Source organism: Bombina bombina, chromosome 4 (genome assembly GCF_027579735.1).
Source record: "Bombina bombina isolate aBomBom1 chromosome 4, aBomBom1.pri, whole genome shotgun sequence".
In the NCBI taxonomy this organism is placed as follows: Eukaryota; Metazoa; Chordata; class Amphibia; order Anura; family Bombinatoridae; genus Bombina; species Bombina bombina.
The window spans coordinates 147,288,220-147,308,988 of NC_069502.1; the positions used below are offsets into that span (position 1 = coordinate 147,288,220).

General features: G+C 39.8%; 1 protein-coding gene across 1 annotated transcript in view; it reads right to left on the minus strand.

The window, feature by feature from the left end:
• GEN1 (GEN1 Holliday junction 5' flap endonuclease) overlaps positions 1–20,769 on the minus strand; it is a 240,191-nt gene that overhangs the window by 175,705 nt on the left and 43,717 nt on the right. The window contains exons 6-8 of the mRNA XM_053711236.1: positions 9,301–9,374; positions 8,166–8,257; positions 474–493 (exon numbers count right to left, since the gene is read on the minus strand). Of these exons, the coding sequence (XP_053567211.1) occupies positions 474–493; positions 8,166–8,257; positions 9,301–9,374 (186 nt within the window). The remainder of the gene's footprint in view (positions 1–473; positions 494–8,165; positions 8,258–9,300; positions 9,375–20,769) is intronic.

Consider the following 20,769-nt stretch of genomic DNA (forward strand, 5'->3'; position numbering starts at 1 on the left):
TTAGCCCTCGATGCGCAGTTTTGGGAGCGTGTTAGTTTATGAAAAATATTCTTGGTGCGAAAAACTTGTTAGAGGGGCGCACCATACGGCGCAAAAAGATGATGTATGTTATGTCATAAAAGAGTGAGATGCGGCAAGCGCGCTTGTGTGCAAAATTATATTTTAGACTGTTTATATGGGACGTTGCCCTGTAGCTGGATTTCGGTCTTAAATGTAAGTCTCCCACTATATATTTGTTTACTAAACTGCTCCCCTTAGCACAAGCAATTGTTTTTTGGCATACTACGGATAAAAAAAAATAAAAAAATGTCCCCCTTTTTTAGCAGAGTTATGCCGATATAAAAAAAACATACCCCATCTGTGTCTTATGTGAGTTCCAAATTACCATTATGGTTATAAAAACATTGAGGGGAAAATAGAACCTGTCCCTGGGTCTCTATTTAGTATAGAAAAAAACTTTAAAACAAAAGTACCCAATCCATAGCTTGAGTGTCTACATAAGGAATTTTAAAATTATTCATACTTACATTTTAGACACTCCCTCACTGAAAGCAGACAGGCAAACCAGTACTGAAACATATCAGCAGAAGTAATTAAATAGGAGTATAATGTCCATCTGTAAAGGGAGGCAGAAGATAAATTCCTGCGACCAAATTTACAGAGAGCTCATGAAAAGATTTCCCATGAGGCAAAAACAAGGTGACATGAGGCAATACTCCCTTCACTTCCCTCTGACAAGTACAGTACACTGAGGGGAACCGGGCTTCAATATGCTCTGAAGCGCCTTTCACTGAAGAAATCAATCACATCATAATGCTTCAACCACTGCCTAAGGAGGCAAAGTTTTAAACTGAGGTATGTGTGAGGTGGGGAGGGGTTTTATAGGCTGAGGTTTGGGAAACTTTGCCTCCTCCTGGTAGGAACGTATATCCCATACGTAACAGCCTAGGGACTCTCGCCACCTATATGAAAGAAAGCATATTTTATTTCCGTTTAAAGAAGCATTGGTGACATTATATAAAAAATGCTATGGGACATAAACCAGCCAGCTGATTGCACACCTATGCCACCTATCATTGGCTTAACAGTTGTTCCCAGTAGTGCATTGCTGCTCTGGAGCGGACTTTTCAATTTAGGGTGCCTAGAGAATATGAAGACAGAATTGGAAAGTTTTTTTAAAATGGCATGCTCTATCTGAATCATGAAAAGTTAATTTTGGCTTTTTCTTCCTTAAACCCCTTCACTACAGAGACTTTCAGAGAAAAACTTGCCCAAAATACCTGAGAATTTTTAGCATTTTTGCTATCATTCCATTTAAACCGAAATAGAGCCTTGCTTTTTTTTATTCACCTGGCAAAACTATATATATATATTTTTTTATATTTGCTTGTGCAATCATGGCACACATGGTTGTAAAAGCTTCTCTGGGATCCCCTTTGTTCAGAAATAACAGACATATATGGCTTTGTTAGAACAAAAGAGAGAACCAATGACACTACAAGTTTTGTTTCCTAAATAGTGTAAATTATTTAAAGAATATTATTGCTTACAGAAGTCTACTGGAAAGGAGGAGGTGCTGTACACAAAGGATAATTATATTTACAGAAATCCAGTGAGAACACTGGAAAAGTGTGTACGTAATTAGCACTCTACAACACTATTAAGCTTATTTTCAAAGTTGACAAAAATAATAATTATTCCCCGAAAGAAGGGGTAAAACTTAACTTTTAATAAGTTAGATTTAAAAAAAAAAAAAAAAACACGTACAAACACAATGTGGTGGCAATGGTGCAAAATTAAATATTGTTGTTGTTACTAAATCCCCTAGTTGAGGTATAATGGTCAAGATCCCAAGTTGTATAAAGTGGATGTTATATAGTGGGTACTATAGTATAAATGTAGCAAGTTAGAATTTGTAATGGGAGCTGAATAGTTCTCAGCAAGTGATTATTGGTACACCAAGTTACTTTCCCTCAATATATTTAGTAAAATGAGGGTTTAATATGGGAGCAAATGATCAACCCTCTTGTGTTTCTCTGATGATTTGAACTACTGCTGTTCCCATTAAATTCTTAGCCGTAATAAATAAATAAAATGAGCTACATATAAAATAAACACTGTAGCGGAACAATCTTTAGTATATACAAAGTTACAAGATGAAATGTCACTTAAATCTAAGTGAAAAAGATTGTTCACATAAATATTTGTTAATTATCATCGGTTTGCTCATACTAATAGTACGGCAACTGTTTGTAGTTCCTTCTCGGTTAAAAAATAAGGAATCAGGACCAAAATAAATATACAGGCTTCAGCGGAGTATAATTCTGCACAAGTATGTAGTTAAATATATAGCATTGTCTGTTTATATACTTGTACTTAATATTCCTCAAATTAGGAGTTAGAAAAATATCCGTTTAGATTTCTCCCCAATATTGTAAATGGATAATTGGCAATGTAAGGATAATCCAAAGCGAAGCCGTATTTACTTCAATTACAGGCGACACAATTCGTCAGCCATAACCACATATATAAAGGGGTAAGTATAATTCGGCAGTTTCAAAAGCACCATATTGACCACAATTGCTATTAAAAGGAAAGACTCCAGATCCCCACTCCCCCTGACATGTTTCGCCCATAGGCTTTATCATTGCTTTTTGATAATTAGAAGGCCATTAATTGCAGCTGCGCAACTCACTTCTATTATTCCCAGCAATGAAGTGGTTAATTGGGTAGCTTGAAATGTTCATTTTAGTTTTAGTGTAGAGATCACCCTCCCACCTGACACTTCCCACCCCCTGATCCCTCGATAGGCAAAGTACCTTACAACGTATACATACGTCGGATTGGGTGTAGGGGTTAAACAGATAACACACTTGTAAACACCTTAGTAATATTACAATTATACATATTAAAAAAATAAATTTATTCTTACCTGATAAATTTCTTTCTTTCTTGACACGGTGAGTCCACGGATCATCTTAATTACTGTTGGGAATATCAACCCTGACCAGCAGGAGGAGGCAAAGAGCAACACAGCAAAAGCTGTTAAATACCACTCCCCCTACCCACAATCCCCAGACATTTGACCAAAGGGAAAGGAGAAAGGAAGTAATCTAAGGTGCAGAGGTGCCTGAAGTTTATAGAATAGCAAACTGTCTGAAAAATAGGGTGGGCCATGGACTCACCATGTCAAGAAATAAATAAATTTATTAGGTAAGAAAATGATGCTTTCTTTCTAATGACACGGCGAGTCCACGGATCATCTTAATTACTGTTGGGAACCAATACCCAAGATGGAGGACACAGATGATAAGGGAGGGAATAAGACAGTTAACCTAAACAGAAGGCACCACTGCTTGAAGAACCTTTCTCCCAAAAGAAGCCTCTGCTGAAGCAAAAGTATCAAATTTAGAAAATGTAGAAAAAGTATGCAAAGAAGACCAAGTCACAGCCTTGCAAGCTGATCTACAAAAGCTTCATTTTTGAAAGCCAAAGAAGATGAAACAGCCCACGTGGAATGAGCCGCGATTCTCTCAGGAGGTTGCTGACCAGCAGTCTCATATGCCAAGCGAATAACACTCCTCAACCAACAAGAAAGAGAAGTAGTCGTAGCTTTCTTACCCTTACGCTTCCCAGAAAAGACAACAAATAAAGAAGAAGACTGGCGAAAATCCTTAGTCGCCTGCAAATAATATTTCAATGCATGAACCACATCCAGGTTGTGCAACAAACGCTCCTTATGAGTAGAAGGATTAGGACACAAAGAAGGAACAACATTTCCAAAACATTTATTGGAAGAACCGACTCCTCCCGAGTCCATAGACCCTGAGCCCTTAATGAACCCCAGCCCAGCAAACTGGCATCCGTGGTTACAATCACCCAGGCAGGACTGCGAAAGCAAGTTCCCCCGAGAGAGAAGATCCTGGGACAACTACCATGGAAGATAATCTCTGGACATCTGATCTAGAACAATCTTTGGAGATAGATCCGCATAATCCCCATTCCACTGCCTGAGCAAGCATAACTGCAGAGGTCTGAGATGGAACCGAGCAAACTGAATGATGTCCATGACTGAAACCATCAGACCAATAACCTTCATGCACTGAGCCACTGACGGCCGAGGAAGGGACTGAAGAGCAAGACACGTATTGAAAATCTTTGACTTTCTTGCTTCTGTCAGAAAAATTTTCATTGCTAGAGAATCTATAATGGTCCCCAAAAATACCTCTCTTGTAGCCAGAATTAAGGAACTTTTTCCTAAATTCACCTTCCAACCGTGGGAGAGCAGAAAAGACAACAACTTTGTGTGGGAGTTTGCTAGTTGAAAAGATGGAGCCTGAACTAGAATGTCATCCAGATAAGGAGCCACTGCAACACCCTTCAATCGAAGCACCGCCAACAATGCTCACAGGACCTTTGAAAAAATTCTGGGAGCTGTTGACAGACCAAACGGAAGAGCTACAAACTGAAAATGTTTGTCTAGAAATGCAAATCTTAGGAACCTGTGATGATCCCTGTGAATGGGAATATGCAGATACGCATCCTTTAGATCCACTGTGGTCATGAACTGACCTTCCTGAACCAAAAGAAGGATGGAATGAATAGTTTCCATCTTGAAAGACGGAACCCTGAGAAAATTGTTTACACTCTTGAGATCTAAAATAGGTCTGAAAGTTCCCTCCTTTTTGGGAACGACGAAGAGATTGGAATAAAAACCCAGACCCTGTTCCTGAATCAGAACAGGAACTATCACTCCCATGTGGGAAAGATTCTGAACACAACGTAAGAACGCCTCTCCTTTTATTTGGTTTACAAATAACCTGGAGAGAAGAAACCTGCCTCTGGGAGGAAAATTCTTGAACTCCAGTTTGTAACCCTGGGACACGATATCTACCACCCAGGGATCCTGAGAATCTCGAACCAAAGCATGAGCGAAGAAAGAGAGTCTGCCTCCACAAGATCCATTCCCAGATCAGGGGCAGACCCTTCATGCTCATTTTGAGTCAGCAACAGGCTTCCTGGACTGCTTCCCCTTATTCCAAGACTGCTTTGACTTCCAAGATGGCTTGGACTGTTCCTGCTTGGAGGAAGATTTACCAGGTAAGTTACGAAAAAAATGAAAATTACTCCGACGACCCTTCTGTTTATTTCTTTTATCCTGAGGAAGAGCATGCCCCTTCCCTCCCGTAATATCAGAAATAATCTCAGCCAAAATGGCCCAAACAAGGTCTTACCCTTGTAAGGAATAGACAAAAGCTTAGACTTAGAGGACGCATACGCAGACCAGGATTTTAACCATAAAGCTCTGCGAGCTAAAATGGCAAAACCAGAAATGGCAAAACCCAACTTGATGACCTGTAGAGAAGCATCTGCAATAAAGTAATTAGCCAACTTCAAAGCCTTGATTCTATTTTGAATTTCTTCAAGAGGAGTATCTTGCTGAATAGAATCAGACAATGCGTCAAACCAATATGCCACGGCACTAGTAACCGTAGCAATACATGCAGCCGGTTGCCATGGATACCCCTGGTGAACATAAATCTTTTTAAGCAAAGTTTCCAACTTCTTATCCATAGGATCTTTAAAGGAACAGCTGTCCTCAATAGGAATAGTGGTCCTCTTGGTCAGAGTGGAGACTGCGCACTCCACCTTAGGAACCATCTGCCAAGATTCCTTAATAGAATCAGCAACAGGAAACATCTTCCTAAAAATTGGAGAAGGGGAAAAAGGAATCCCAGGCTTCTCCCATTCTCGTGCAATAATATCTGAAACACAATCTGGTATAGGAAAAACTTCCACCGAAGAAGGGACATCAAAAAAACTTATTAAGTTTACTAGATTTCTTAGGAATAACCATGATTGACGCCTCAGTCATCCAAGGTAGCCAAAATCTTTGAGTAACAAACGGAGGTGCTTAAACCTAAAGGAAACAACCGTAGGTTCAGAAGAAGGATTTACTCTATCAGAATCCGAGATCTCACCCTCGGATGCTACTGAAGTATCTTCCTCCTCAGACTTATGAGAAGAAACACTAGACATAATTGCAACAGAATCAGAAACCTTATACTTCCTCTTGCGCTTCCCCTGCAACAAAGGAAAAGCAGACAAAGCCTCAGATACTGCCGAGGACATATGGGAAGCCATATCCTGCAAGGAAAAAAACAACCTGAGACGAAACACAGGGCACTGCAGAAGATGTATGAGGAAAAAGCTGCAAATTAGCCTGAACAGGAGACTCCTGAACAACATCCGCCCTAGATAATGAAGGCTCAGAATAAAAAAGTCTATCCTTGTAATGTAATGTTCTCTCAATACATGAGGAACAAAAAGGGATAGGAGGCTCAACATTAGTATTTAAACAGAGAACAAGCAACAGCTTGCAGGGCCTCTTGGTCCATCTTATTCCAAAGGAAAAAGCCTTAATCAATAAAAAAATTCTAAGTTCAAATCAGAATTTTAATGAAACAAAAAAAAACGTTACTATCCCTTTAAATTTTAAACAGACTTTTTCTTTTCTTTTTTTTTAAACTAGAAAATCCTTAAATAAACTGCACAATAAATCTTGCAGAATTTTTTTTTCACAAAATGAATGCAAAAAGAGACACAAACGTTATAGTCCCTGAAATTCAGACAGAAACTTAAATATAAACAGAGCAGCAGCCCTACAAAAAACCAGCAGGCAACCTCCACACCTCAGCAAGCTAAAAAATCTGTCCGGCAGCAGGACAGCTCACTTGGTATGAGAGGGACTTCCTGCCTCACATGGACCTGTGGAAAAAAGAAGAGAGGCCCAGTGGGGATTATACCCCACAAATTCCCAAAAATGCTTAAAAGCCACCACTCGCTCTACTGAAAAAATTGACATGGACTACGGCCAAACCCAAAAGAAAACCAGAGCAAACTTGCTCTACTTGAATAATAAACTCTTGATTGAAGAATCAGACACCTATCTTTACCCCTCCTTGCAACTGATACAAGCAAAGAGAATGACTGGGGATTGTTGGTAGGGGGAGTTGTATTTAACAGCTTTTGCTGTGGTGCTCTCTGCCTCATCCTGCTGGTCAGGAGTGATATTCCCAACAGTAATTAAGATGATCCGTGGACTCACCGTGTCATTAGAAAGAAATGTCTACCCCCTAAAAACTTGTAATTAGCCATCTTAGCTGATATGTCCACTCCCACCAGCTGCCAAACAAAAGCTAATACTAGAATAAGACTTGGGAGCATGCTAAGCAGGGAAATAGCCAAAAATAAGTCAGGATGAGCAGTGAAGGGGGTAATACATTTAAAAGGGACAGTAAACATCCTTGTAATTACAAAACATTTCGGTTTTATTGCTATAGGATAACATATCAGCCAAATATATTTATTTTTTTTTAAAAGCAAACATCTTGTTTGCTTTTAAAAATCTGCAATTGCTTTTCAATAGCCAAACTACACCAACCTCTTGCCTCATTTAAAGGACCAATCTGGGCTTAATTAAGTCTGTCGCTAAGAAGGCGAGCTACAGTCATAATGTTAGTATAGAGTGCATTGTGTTGCAGTTCTTATCTGTTAAAGCCAATTAGGGAAACATGTAGAAAGAAGGCTTAGCCTCGAGAAGTCTGCAGAGTACTTTTTCTGTTCTGAGAATTAGAAAATCCTCCATTTTACAGAGCTAAATTACATGAGATGGGGGTAGGGAAACAATGAAAATTGGAAAGTTGTTTTATTATACAAAACAATATTTTATTTTTAAAAATAATTTATATGACGGAGGTGTTTATAACACTTTCTTTTACATAATATATTATGTTCCTCTAAATGGTTTTAAATAATTTGTTGACAACATGCGAGGGGTGACATTGACTTAGTTAATGTTAGGGTTAAGGTTAACCCCTAGGATGTCATATATACATTGTTTGCATTACAAGGCAACCATATATAAAATGCAAAGGATTAACAGGAGTTTCCCACACAAAAATAAAGAAATTAACAAGAGGCGTATAATATTTCACATTTAATTTTTTAGGTAGGGCTTCCTGGCTCCCATAATTTTTCTGCCCCTGAAACAATATAAATATACATAAGACAGAACAGAGGTGCCATCTAAGAAATGTTCAAATACATGAAGGATTTAAAAACAATTCTAAAATATTCATATATTAGAAAATGATCTATAATACCTGGGTGACAACATACAGTGCAGTGAGCCGTCTTCTTCGTAGATTTACTGGTTACTGTCTGATCATCAAACTGTTTTTTCCACTGGTAAAACCTTAGAGAATGTGTATAAGCTGGTTAGTTATTTTCCAATAGAAAGGAGAATACGTAGATACCCCGAAACAAAGGGTTATTTTTTTTAAAGAACCATTAGATAACTATATGTTTGAAAAAACACCTTTGAATATACTTTCATTATTTATGTTGTACCTTTTTTCTGTAATTAAATTCTGAACCTGTGAGCTTTGAATTCCTGCTAAAAGTGGAAATGCCAACTCCCCTTAACACTATATTCAACACGGTCATTGGTTGCACACACTGGTGAACCTTTTATAAGGGCTTTAGCAAGGTTGCTTACATTACTTTATGGACATTATTTTTTCAATATTTAAACAAACAATTTTAAAAACTTTAAATATTATTTTCAGGCTAATCTTTGCTTCAAATACATTATTTAGTGTCCCTTTAAAATACAAAAATAATAATAAATAAAATACAGATTGCTATCTTTTTATCAAAAACTCTTGCAACCAGCTGCTTTATGTTAAGAATATTCAGCAACTAAGATTAAGATTAATTAAGATATTAAATGGACAATTATGTTAAAATTAAACTTAGATTGGGTACAGCGTGACATTTTAAATAACTTTCCAATTCACTTCTATTATCAAATTTGCTTAGTTCTCCAGATACTCAATAAGTGAACTAACGAGCGTGCATGTGCTTATGTTTAACTTATCTACCGAGATTGTGGCCAATTAGGTCTAGCTGTAAGAGGTTTTGCACTGCTCTAAGCAATCGCTGTATATTAAATAGATGGGTCAGGCAATTTGAAGCAAACAATGGTTACAGCATTTTGAGCTACGGTCTATTAAAACATAGGACGCACCATTTCAGATGCATTTTACAGCAAAAGGTAAGAAAAACTATTTTTTTTATTTCTACTAGTTTTTTTTAATTATTATGGAGTTTAATATCCCTTTAAGAATTGTATTTACAAATGTGATTCAATGCAGTGTTGAAAAAAAAAAAAAAAAAAAAAAAAAAAAAACCACAACAAAAATTAAAAACACCAAAACTGTATAGATTTATTTTTACCTTTGCAACAAACTCTCTCCTTTAAGAGATTCTATGAGCTTTAACGCCAGATCTTTTCCTACTCCTGGCATTCCCTAAGGGGAAATAAGTGTTACAAAAGCTATCATACATATTACAAAAAAAATAATATATCCAAATTCACATATCACAGGGTGGGGATTGATAAATTCACAGAATACTGAAGAGACAGTCTCATTTTTTATAAGGCATTGAATTATTTTATAGTGAATTGAATGAAGATCCCAAAACTCACATCTGTGTTTATCTGCTAACTCACTACTCTTCCACTGAGCTGTTTTTGCTATATTAATGATTAATTTAAAGATTCATTCCTATGAAGTAGACAGGAAAAATAACAGGGTATTTATTTGCTGTTCTCAGATTATCTGATAGCAAGAAGGGTGGGGAAATAATCATAATAAAAACAGAATTTATGCTTACCTGATAAATTACTTTCTCCAACGGTGTGTCCGGTCCATGGCGTCATCCTTACTTGTGGGATATTCTCCTCCCCAACAGGAAATGGCAAAGAGCCCAGCAAAGCTGGTCACATGATCCCTCCTAGGCTCCGCCTTCCCCAGTCATTCGACCGACGTAAAGGAGGAATATGCATAGGAGAAATCATATGATACCGTGGTGACTGTAGTTAGAGAAAATAATTCATCAGACCTGATTAAAAAACCAGGGCGGGCCGTGGACCGGACACACCGTTGGAGAAAGTAATTTATCAGGTAAGCATAAATTCTGTTTTCTCCAACATAGGTGTGTCCGGTCCACGGCGTCATCCTTACTTGTGGGAACCAATACCAAAGCTTTAGGACACAGATGATGGGAGGGAGCAAATCAGGTCACCTAGATGGAAGGCACCACGGTTTGCAAAACCTTTCTCCCAAAAATAGCCTCCGAAGAAGCAAAAGTATCAAATTTGTAAAATTTGGTAAAAGTGTGCAGTGAAGACCAAGTCGCTGCCTTACATATCTGCTCAACAGAAGCCTCGTTCTTGAAGGCCCATGTGGAAGCCACGGCCCTAGTGGAGTGAGCTGTGATTCTTTCAGGAGGCTGCCGTCCGGCAGTCTCATAAGCCAATCGGATGATGCTTTTAAGCCAAAAAGAGAGAGAGGTAGAAGTTGCTTTTTGACCTCTCCTTTTACCAGAATAAACAACAAACAAGGAAGAAGTTTGTCTGAAATCCTTTGTAGCCTCTAAATAGAATTTTAGAGCACGAACTACATCCAAATTGTGTAACAAACGTTCCTTCTTTGAAACTGGATTCGGACACAAAGAAGGCACGACTATCTCCTGGTTAATATTTTTGTTAGAAACAACTTTCGGAAGAAAACCAGGTTTAGTACGCAAAACCACCTTATCTGCATGGAACACCAGATAAGGAGGAGAACACTGCAGAGCAGATAACTCTGAAACTCTTCTAGCAGAAGAAATTGCAACCAAAAACAAAACTTTCCAAGATAATAACTTGATATCAACGGAATGTAGGGGTTCAAACGGAACCCCCTGAAGAACTGAAAGAACTAAATTGAGACTCCAAGGGGGAGTCAAAGGTTTGTAAACAGGCTTGATTCTAACCAGAGCCTGAACAAAAGCTTGAACATCTGGCACAGCCGCCAGCTTTTTGTGAAGTAAAACAGATAAAGCAGAAATCTGTCCCCTCAAAGAACTTGCAGATAATCCTTTCTCCAAACCTTCTTGAAGAAAGGATAGAATCTTAGGAATTTTATCTTGTTCCATGGGAATCCTTTAGATTCACACCAACAGATATATTTTTTCCATATTTTATGGTAGATTTTTCTAGTTACAGGCTTTCTAGCCTGAACAAGAGTATCAATGACAGAATCTGAGAACCCTCGCTTTGTTAAAATCAAGCGTTCAATCTCCAAGCAGTCAGTTGGAGTGAGGCCAGATTCGGATGTTCGAACGGACCTTGAACAAGAAGGTCCTGTCTCAAAGGTAGCTTCCATGGTGGAGCCGATGACATATTCACCAGATCTGCATACCAAGTCCTGCGTGGCCACGCAGGAGCTATCAAGATCACCGATACCCTCTCCTGTTTGATCCTGGCTACCAGCCTGGGAATGAGAGGAAACGGTGGGAACACATAAGCTAGGTTGAAGGTCCAAGGTGCTACTAGTGCATCCACTAGAGTCGCCTTGGGATCCCTGGATCTGGACCCGTAGCAAGGAACCTTGAAGTTCTGACGAGACGCCATCAGATCCATGTCTGGAATGCCCCACAATTGAATTATTTGGGCAAAGATTTCCGGATGGAGTTCCCACTCCCCCGGATGAAATGTCTGACGACTCAGAAAATCCGCTTCCCAATTTTCCACTCCTGGGATGTGGATTGCAGACAAGTGGCAGGAGTGAGTCACCGCCCATTGAATTATTTTGGTCACTTCTTCCATCGCCAGGGAACTCCTTGTTCCCCCCTGATGGTTGATATACGCAACAGTCGTCATGTTGTCTGATTGAAACCGTATGAATTTGGCCTTTGCTAGCTGAGGCCAAGCCTTGAGAGCATTGAATATCGCTCTCAGTTCCAGAATATTTATCGGGAGAAGAGATTCTTCCCGAGACCAAAGACCCTGAGCTTTCAGGGGTTCCCAGACCGCGCCCCAGCCCACCAGACTGGCGTCGGTCGTGACAATGACCCACTCTGGTCTGCGGAAGCTCATCCCTTGTGACAGGTTGTCCAGGGACAGCCACCAACGGAGTGAATCTCTGGTCCTCTGATCTACTTGTATCGTCGGAGACAAGTCTGTATAATCCCCATTCCACTGACTGAGCATGCACAGTTGTAATGGTCTTAGATGAATTCGCGCAAAAGGAACTATGTCCATTGCCGCGACCATCAAACCTATTACTTCCATGCACTGCGCTATGGAAGGAAGAAGAACAGAATGAAGTACTTGACAAGAGCTTAGAAGTTTTGATTTTCTGGCCTCTGTCAGAAAAATCCTCATTTCTAAGGAGTCTATTATTGTTCCCAAGAAGGGAACTCTTGTTGACGGGGATAGAGAACTTTTTTCTACATTCACTTTCCACCCGTGAGATCTGAGAAAGGCCAGGACAATGTCCGTATGAGCCTTTGCTTGTGGCAGAGACGACGCTTGAATCAGTATGTCGTCCAAGTAAGGTACTACTGCAATGCCCCTTGGTCTTAGCGCCGCTAGAAGGGACCCTAGTACCTTTGTGAAAATTCTTGGAGCAGTGGCTAATCCGAATGGAAGTGCCACAAACTGGTAATGCTTGTCCAGAAAGGCGAACCTTAGGAACCGATGATGTTCCTTGTGGATAGGAATATGTAGATACGCATCCTTTAAATCCACCGTGGTCATGAATTGACCTTCCTGGATGGATTTTGAACGATGGAACCCTGAGAAACTTGTTTAGGATCTTGAGATCTAAGATTGGTCTGAATGTTCCCTCTTTTTTGGGAACTATGAACAGATTGGAGTAGAATCCCATCCCTTGTTCTCCTAATGGAACAGGGTGAATCACTCCCATTTTTAACAGGTCTTCTACACAATGTAAGAATGCCTGTCTTTTTATGTGGTCTGAAGACAATTGAGACCTGTGGAACCTTCCCCTTGGGGGTAGCTCCTTGAATTCCAGAAGATAACCTTGGGAGACTATTTCTAGCGCCCAAGGATCCAGAACATCTCTTGCCCAAGCCTGAGTGAAGAGAGAAAGTCTGCCCCCCACCAGATCCGGTCCCGGATCGGGGGCCAAAATCTCATGCTGTCTTGGTAGCAGTGGCAGGTTTCTTGGCCTGCTTACCTTTGTTCCAGCCTTGCATTGGCCTCCAGGCTGGCTTGGTTTGAGAAGTATTACCCTCTTGCTTAGAGGATGTAGAACTTGAGGCTGGTCCGTTTCTGCGAAAGGGACGAAAATTTGGTTTATTTTTAGCCTTAAAAGACCTATCCTGAGGAAGGGCGTGGCCCTTTCCCCCAGTGATATCTGAAATAATCTCTTTCAAGTCAGGGCCAAACAGCGTTTTCCCCTTGAAAGGTATGTTAAGCAATTTGTTCTTGGAGGACGCATCCGCTGACCAAGACTTTAGCCAAAGCGCTCTGCGCGCCACAATAGCAAACCCTGAATTTTTCGCCGCTAATTGCAAAGTGGCGTCTAAAGTAAAAGAGTTAGCCAATTTAAGAGCGTGAACTCTGTCCATAATCTCCTCATAAGAAGATTCCTTATCGAGCGACTTTACTAGTTCATCGAACCAGAAACACGCTGCTGTAGTGACAGGAACAATGCATGAAATTGGTTGTAGAAGGTAACCTTGCTGAACAAACATCTTTTTAAGCAAACCCTCTAATTTTTTATCCATAGGATCTTTGAAAGCACAACTATCTTCTATAGGGATAGTAGTGCGTTTGTTTAGAGTAGAAACCGCCCCCTCGACCTTGGGGACTGTCTGCCATAAGTCCTTTCTGGGGTCGACCATAGGAAACAATTTCTTAAATATAGGGGGAGGGACAAAAGGTATGCCGGGCCTTTCCCATTCTTTGTTTACAATATCCGCCACCCGCTTGGGTATAGGAAAAGCTTCGGGGGGCACCGGGACCTCTAGGAACTTGTCCATCTTACATAATTTCTCTGGAATGACCAAATTGTCACAATCATCCAGAGTAGACAACACCTCCTTAAGCAGAGCGCGGAGATGTTCCAATTTAAATTTGAATGTAATAACATCAGGTTCAGCTTGTTGAGAAATTTTCCCTGAATCTGAAATTTCTCCCTCAGACAAAACCTCCCTGGCCCCTTCAGACTGGTGTAGGGGCATGTCAGAACCATTATCATCAGCGTCCTCCTGCTCTTCAGTATTTTCTAAAACAGAGCAGCCGCGCTTTCGCTGATAAATGGGCATTTTGGCTAAAATGTTTTTGATAGAATTATCCATTACAGCCGTTAATTGTTGCATAGTAAGGAGTATTGGCGCACTAGATGTACTAGGGGCCTCCTGTGTGGGCAAGACTGGCGTAGACGAAGGAGGGGATGATGCAGTACCATGCTTACTCCCCTCACTTGAGGAATCATCTTGGGCATCATTTTCTCTAAATTGTTTGTCACATACATCACATCTATTTAAATGAGAAGGAACCTTGGCTTCCTCACATACAGAACATAGTCTATCTGATAGTTCAGACATGTTAAACAGGCATAAACTTGATAACAAAGCACAAAAAACGTTTTAAAATAAAACCGTTACTGTCTCTTTAAATTTTAAACTGAACACACTTTATTACTGAATATGCGAAAAAGTATGAAGGAATTGTTCAAAATTCACCAACATTTCACCACAGTGTCTTAAAGCCTTAAAAGTATTGCACACCAAATTTGAAAGCTTTAACTCTTAAAATAACGGAACCGGAGCCGTTTTTATATTTAACCCCTATACAGTCCCTGGTATCTGCTTTGCTGAGACCCAACCAAGCCCAGAGGGGAATACGATACCAAATGACGCCTTCAGTAAGCTTTTTCTGTGTATCTGAGCTCCTCACACATGCATCTGCATGCCTTGCTTCCCAAAAACAACTGCGCATTAGTGGCGCGAAAATGAGGCTCTGCCTATGATTAGAGAAGGCCCCCAGTGAAAAAGGTGTCCAATACAGTGCCTGCCGTTTTTTTTTAACATAATTCCCAAGAATAAAATAACTCCTCAAAGCTATAAACTATTAAAACTGCTTATAAATTAATCGTTTTAGCCCAGAAAAATGTCTACCAGTCTTTAAAGCCCCTGTGAAGCCCTTTATTCTTATTAATAAAAATGGCTTACCGGATCCCATAGGGAAAATGACAGCTTCCAGCATTACCAAGTCTTGTTAGAAGTGTGTCATACCTCAAGCAGCCAAAGTCTGCTCACTGTTTCCCCCAACTGAAGTTAATTCCTCTCAACAGTCCTGTGTGGAAACAGCCATCGATTTTAGTAACGGTTGCTAAAATCATTTTCCTCTTACAAACAGAAATCTTCATCTCTTTTCTGTTTCAGAGTAAATAGTACATACCAGCACTATTTTAAAATAACAAACTCTTGATAGAAGAATAAAAACTACATTTAAACACCAAAAAACTCTGAGCCATCTCCGTGGAGATGTTGCCTGTGCAACGGCAAAGAGAATGACTGGGGAAGGCGGAGCCTAGGAGGGATCATGTGACCAGCTTTGCTGGGCTCTTTGCCATTTCCTGTTGGGGAGGAGAATATCCCACAAGTAAGGATGACGCCGTGGACCGGACACACCTATGTTGGAGAAAAGTATCATGCATATGGCAGGTAGAGCACTATTAACATCTTTTAAAAATATTTAAAGGAACACTAAACCCAAATTTTCGCTTTTGTGATTCAGATAGAGCATGCAATTTTAAGCAACTTTCTACTTTACTACTATTATCAATTTTTCTCCGTTATCTTGGTATCTTTATTTGAAAAGCAAGAACTTAGAAGCCTGCCCATTTTTGGTTCAGAACCCGAGTAGCGCTTGCTAATTGGTGGCTGAAACAAAAATGGGCCGGCTCCTTAGCGTAGTTTCCTGATTTTCAAATAAAGATAGAGAGAGAATGAAGAAAATTGATAATAGGAGTAAATTAGAAATTTGCTTAAAATTGCATGCTCTATCTGAATCACAAAAGAAACAATTTGGGTTTAGTATCCCTTTAATGCATGACAACGTTTTTAAAGCACATTGATATTGATACTAATTGGACATGCATATTAGAGCATAACTTCTGTATCAGTTACTCACTGGCTGAACCCCTGTAGTTCTATTGGTGGAAAGGAATAAGCCTTTACAAGTATACAAATTAAAATGTTTTTCTTTTCAGTATAAGCACAATTCTTGTATTATAGGTTTCGTTTTCTTTCCGATGCATAAAAAACAAAGGACTTGCTATTTCCTTTTAGAGACAATGTAAAGTGTTCTTGTGCAATAGAAATATCTCAAGGGATCAATTATTAAGCGTGAAATAAAATCAATTAGGAAACACACATTTTTGGGCGATTTATTTACACAACCTGCTGTGCACGTGCCTCTAGGTCATGTGCACTTGTATCCACCTATTGCAGTAGGAATACTGTAGTGAAATCTTGCAAATGTCAGAATAACTGTATGAACATGCTAACATACTGAAGAGTGGCAAGTAAAATTAGCTTGGTAAACTGGATATAAAATTAAGCTAAACAAACATTGCTGCCACAGACTGCTAAAGACACACGCAGGCTCGTAAGCTTCTATCAGCCCACCAAGGTTTACTCTTCGAACAAAGGATACAGAGAGAATAAAGCAAATCTAATAGTAGAAACAAATTGGAAAGTTGCTTAATATTCCATGGATGGCTTTAAAGGGACAATACAATCTAAATTAAAGTTTCATGATTCAGATAGAACATACAATTTTAAACAACATTCCAATTTATTTTGATTAACAAATGTGTTCTTCGTTTGGTATCCTTTGTTCAACAGTATACCTAGGTAGGCTCAGGAGTAGCAGTGCATTAATGGGAGATATCTGGTGAGCTAATGACAAGAGGCATATATGTGCACCCACAAATCACCAGCTGTGTTCAGCTAGCAACAGGCTACTCTTCAACAAAAGATAGCAATAAAACAAAGCAAATTGGAAAGTTGTTTAAAACCGCATGTTCTGAATCTGAAGTTTAATTTTGACTTTACTACCCCTTTAATCATCTGGTGTTGAAATGTAAGGTATCTTTATTTTAGTTTATAAATCAGTTTATACAGACGACCCGTTCACTTATTTTTATATACATACTACGCGATAAGTCTGCCCAGAGGGCAGTCTATTTTTTTTTATTTTTAAATTTTTTTATTGAGGAAATTCAAACATAAACATTGCAAACAAAATTGCCAAACTCAAAGATTACAGACCTTGTGATAAGGTTCACATTGATAGAATAATGTTCAGTCTTAGAAACATATATATATTCAAAAATTAAGTGGGCAAAAATAATAATAATAACCTAATTTTTCCAATGATATAGTCCTCCTCTGGAAATAGTAGGTCACTCTTGGACCATAATAAAATAATAACATTCAATGGAGGTAAATTGATCCATAGCTACTCTTGGGCTTGGTATTGTTAAAGTATATATTATAGCAAAATGGCAGGTACATATGAATCAAGACTACCCTAAAAAAACATACAGTCTCTAGGCAGGCAAACATTGAGAGCCATAAGTGAGACGCTCAGTAATAACACATTATTTGTCCCCCCATCTGAACATTGCTGGCCATTATAAGCATCCTCAGCAGCTTATTAACACTAGGGTTAACTGTTAAGTTATTATTCAGCAACTCTAAGCAGGGCTTGCATACTGAGTATATTGTGTTATATAGCGGAGAGCAAGCAACACTCCAAACTTACTACCTCTGGACTTAAGTCATAGACCACTATATATAGGCTCCAACACAGGGTTTTTGTACTGGGTATGATATATTATTGCAGAGTATATAAGAAACAGAGGTCCCCCTACATCACACTTCACTGGTAGTAGTATTAGTGGTACATATAATGGCACCTACATATGGAATTTAACAGTCATAACAATCCTGTATTCCCTTCTATTAAATCTCAATTTACTAGCCTCTCAAGTATAAATTTAACAGTAAAACAGGACTATTTATGGGCGCCATGTGCCTTGTATATACCCTGGAGGGAGACTAAAACAATCTAACAGCTCTAGACTTCAAAGTGAGTCTCAACGTTAATAACAATCTCACATGTGCAATAACTAATTAGGGGAGACACATACATAACTCTTAGTTATATGAATTAGTAGAAACCATTAAAAAGGGAGTTATCCGAGTGGTAGTGTTGAATCTGTACATAATCACACATAGCCCCATGATTACCTGCTTAGTTAAACATAGACAAGCAATCTCGTAGACTGTTATAAATAAGAGCAGGGTATATAAACAAAATTATGGCAATATAGAGGGGATATATAAGAGTACAAGTCCCCCAACTTAGTATATGCCTTGAGAACATGAGCAGCTAGATCAGACTGTGTAAGGATTATGGTAATAGGGAATTAATATTTAGCAGTATAACACCCCAAAGTTAGGATATTGTCCTGAGAACCTGAGCAGCCCTCCCATTGAAAAAGAGTGATTACTGTAGTGGGAGATTATAATGAGAATAAAAAAAAAAAAAAAATAAACAAGCATATACGTTTGCAACGGAAAGTTATTAAATCCACGGAGCCAAGTAGTAGAAGGTGAGCTAGGTATGATAAAGATGCATAGGATTATGCTCCACAATAATTTTACAATAATGCATATAGTCACCCCACTCCGGTTTTCAAAGGGTAGGTAAAGTTTGGAGTAAGGACCTAGTGTAAGCGAAGTGTAGTTTCCCTTAAGTCCTTTCGTGAAGCTACCAGGTGAAATGATCCCACAGCCAGGTCTCCGCACTGTATCTGTGCCAGGTAGTACTGCTGCCCTTTGTTGTATTGCAGCAAATGTCTCTTTACCAGCACGAGTCCGTCTGCGGTGGCTAAACGGTGATCCCCTCCTGACATGGTCTCAGCGTCACTTATTAAAGAATGGTAGACCGGATCTGATCCTTGCACATAGGTTCCATTCTGACCCACATGTGTAGTTATATCTATCTTTGTGGTGTTATTCGTAGCGGCGGTCAGCTCAGGTAGGGAAGCGGGCGCAAAGTATATTTCCTTGCGGGTCTCCACCGCACTTGTTATGGCTGCCACATTATCTTCTCCTTCAAGCCTGCGATCCGGCCAGAGGCTAAGAGGCACCGTGATGTGAGACACATCTCTGGGTAACTTGTTGGCCTCTTGCACATTCAGGAGGGACTTTTCTGAGCTCAGGCTTATTGGTGTCTGGGGTGTAGTCGAGAGGGCCTCTCCCCCATAAGCCCTCCCGGTCGCGTTGATATCCAGGCTCTCCGCTATCACCAGAGCATGTGTAGTGATAATTGCACATAGATCCCTTTCTAGGTCGCAGAAGTACTCCTGTAGTAGACTATGCATATGTGTCTCCCACCTTGCTAGGGCCTCCATTTGTGCTTGTCGGGTTAGGAATAGTTACTTTAGTAGGGTAGTCTCTTATGATAAATAATGGTTCTCTCGTAGGAAGAAAAAAACAACAGTCAGTATATGACTGCTGGCTATCCTATATTAGGATATCGTAACCCTGGAGTTCAGGGGGGGGGGGTAATGTTGCGGCAGCCCAGACCTACGTTCCAAATCCTTTACAGGCACTTCTTCTGTTGCTGGACTTACTGCGTAGGTGCAGAAGTTTTTCAAGATGGCTTCAAGTCTTGAGAAGAAGTGTGTCACGTAGCTGACTCAACAAACATAGGCTTAAACTTTGTCAAATCTATCCACTCTTAAGAGTTTAGTTGTTAATAGTAGGAAAAAGCTGCTACAGGATAGGAAATGTCGATATTCACAATATATAACTCCTATAATTAGAGCCTGTCTCAGAGAACTTCATTGAGACACGTCTTGCCGCATTGAGTGTAGGCTCCGCCCCCGGGCAGTCTATTTTTTTAAAAACTACAAACCCCAAAGTTAATATTACAAAAAATAAAAAATGTAAAATTATAGAAAAAAAAACAAAACCCCCCCCCAAATAAAAAATACCCACTAATCAATAAACTACCAATAGCTCTTAAAAGGGCCTTTTGTAGGTCATTGTCCTAAAGAAATCAGCTATTTTACATATAAAAATTACAAAGTACCCCTTAACAGTAAAACCACCACCCAACCACCACCCAACCAACCCCCCCCCCCAATAAAAAAAACTAAGTCTAAAAAAAAACAACTAAGCTACCCATTGCCCCTAAAAGGGCATTTTTAAGGGCATTTAGCTCTTTTACAGCCCAAAAAAAAAGCCTAAGACTAAGCCCCAAATAGGTACTCACCATTCCTTTAGTCCGGCAGTGAAGGTCTTCTTCCAGGCGGCTCCATCATCTTCTATCTTCATCCGAAGCAAAGGTGGCACGGAGCAGAAGTGCGTAGCAGTATTCCCTTATGCTCGGATCCAAAGCGGTGATCATCAGCGTTGTGGAGGCTCCTTCCTCTTCATCCGATCTCTGCCGTACACTAAAAATTGAATGGAAGGTACCGCATTCAATTTGGGGAACCTTGAATTCCTATTGGCTGAAATTTTGAAATCAGCCAATAGGATTAGAGCTACTGAGATCCTATTGGCTGTTCAAATCAGTCAATAAGATTTCAGTAGCTCTCATCCTATTGGCTGATTTCAAAATTTCAGCTAATAGGAACGCAAGGTATCCCAATAAATAAGGGGTACCTTGCATTCAATCTTCAGTGTGCGGCAGACGATCGCATGAAGAGGAGCCTCCACACCGCTGAGAACCGCCGCTCTGGATCTGCGCATCGGGGAAGCCAGCTCCACAACTCTGTGCTGCCTTCGCTCTGGATGAAGATAGAAGATGATGGAGCCGGC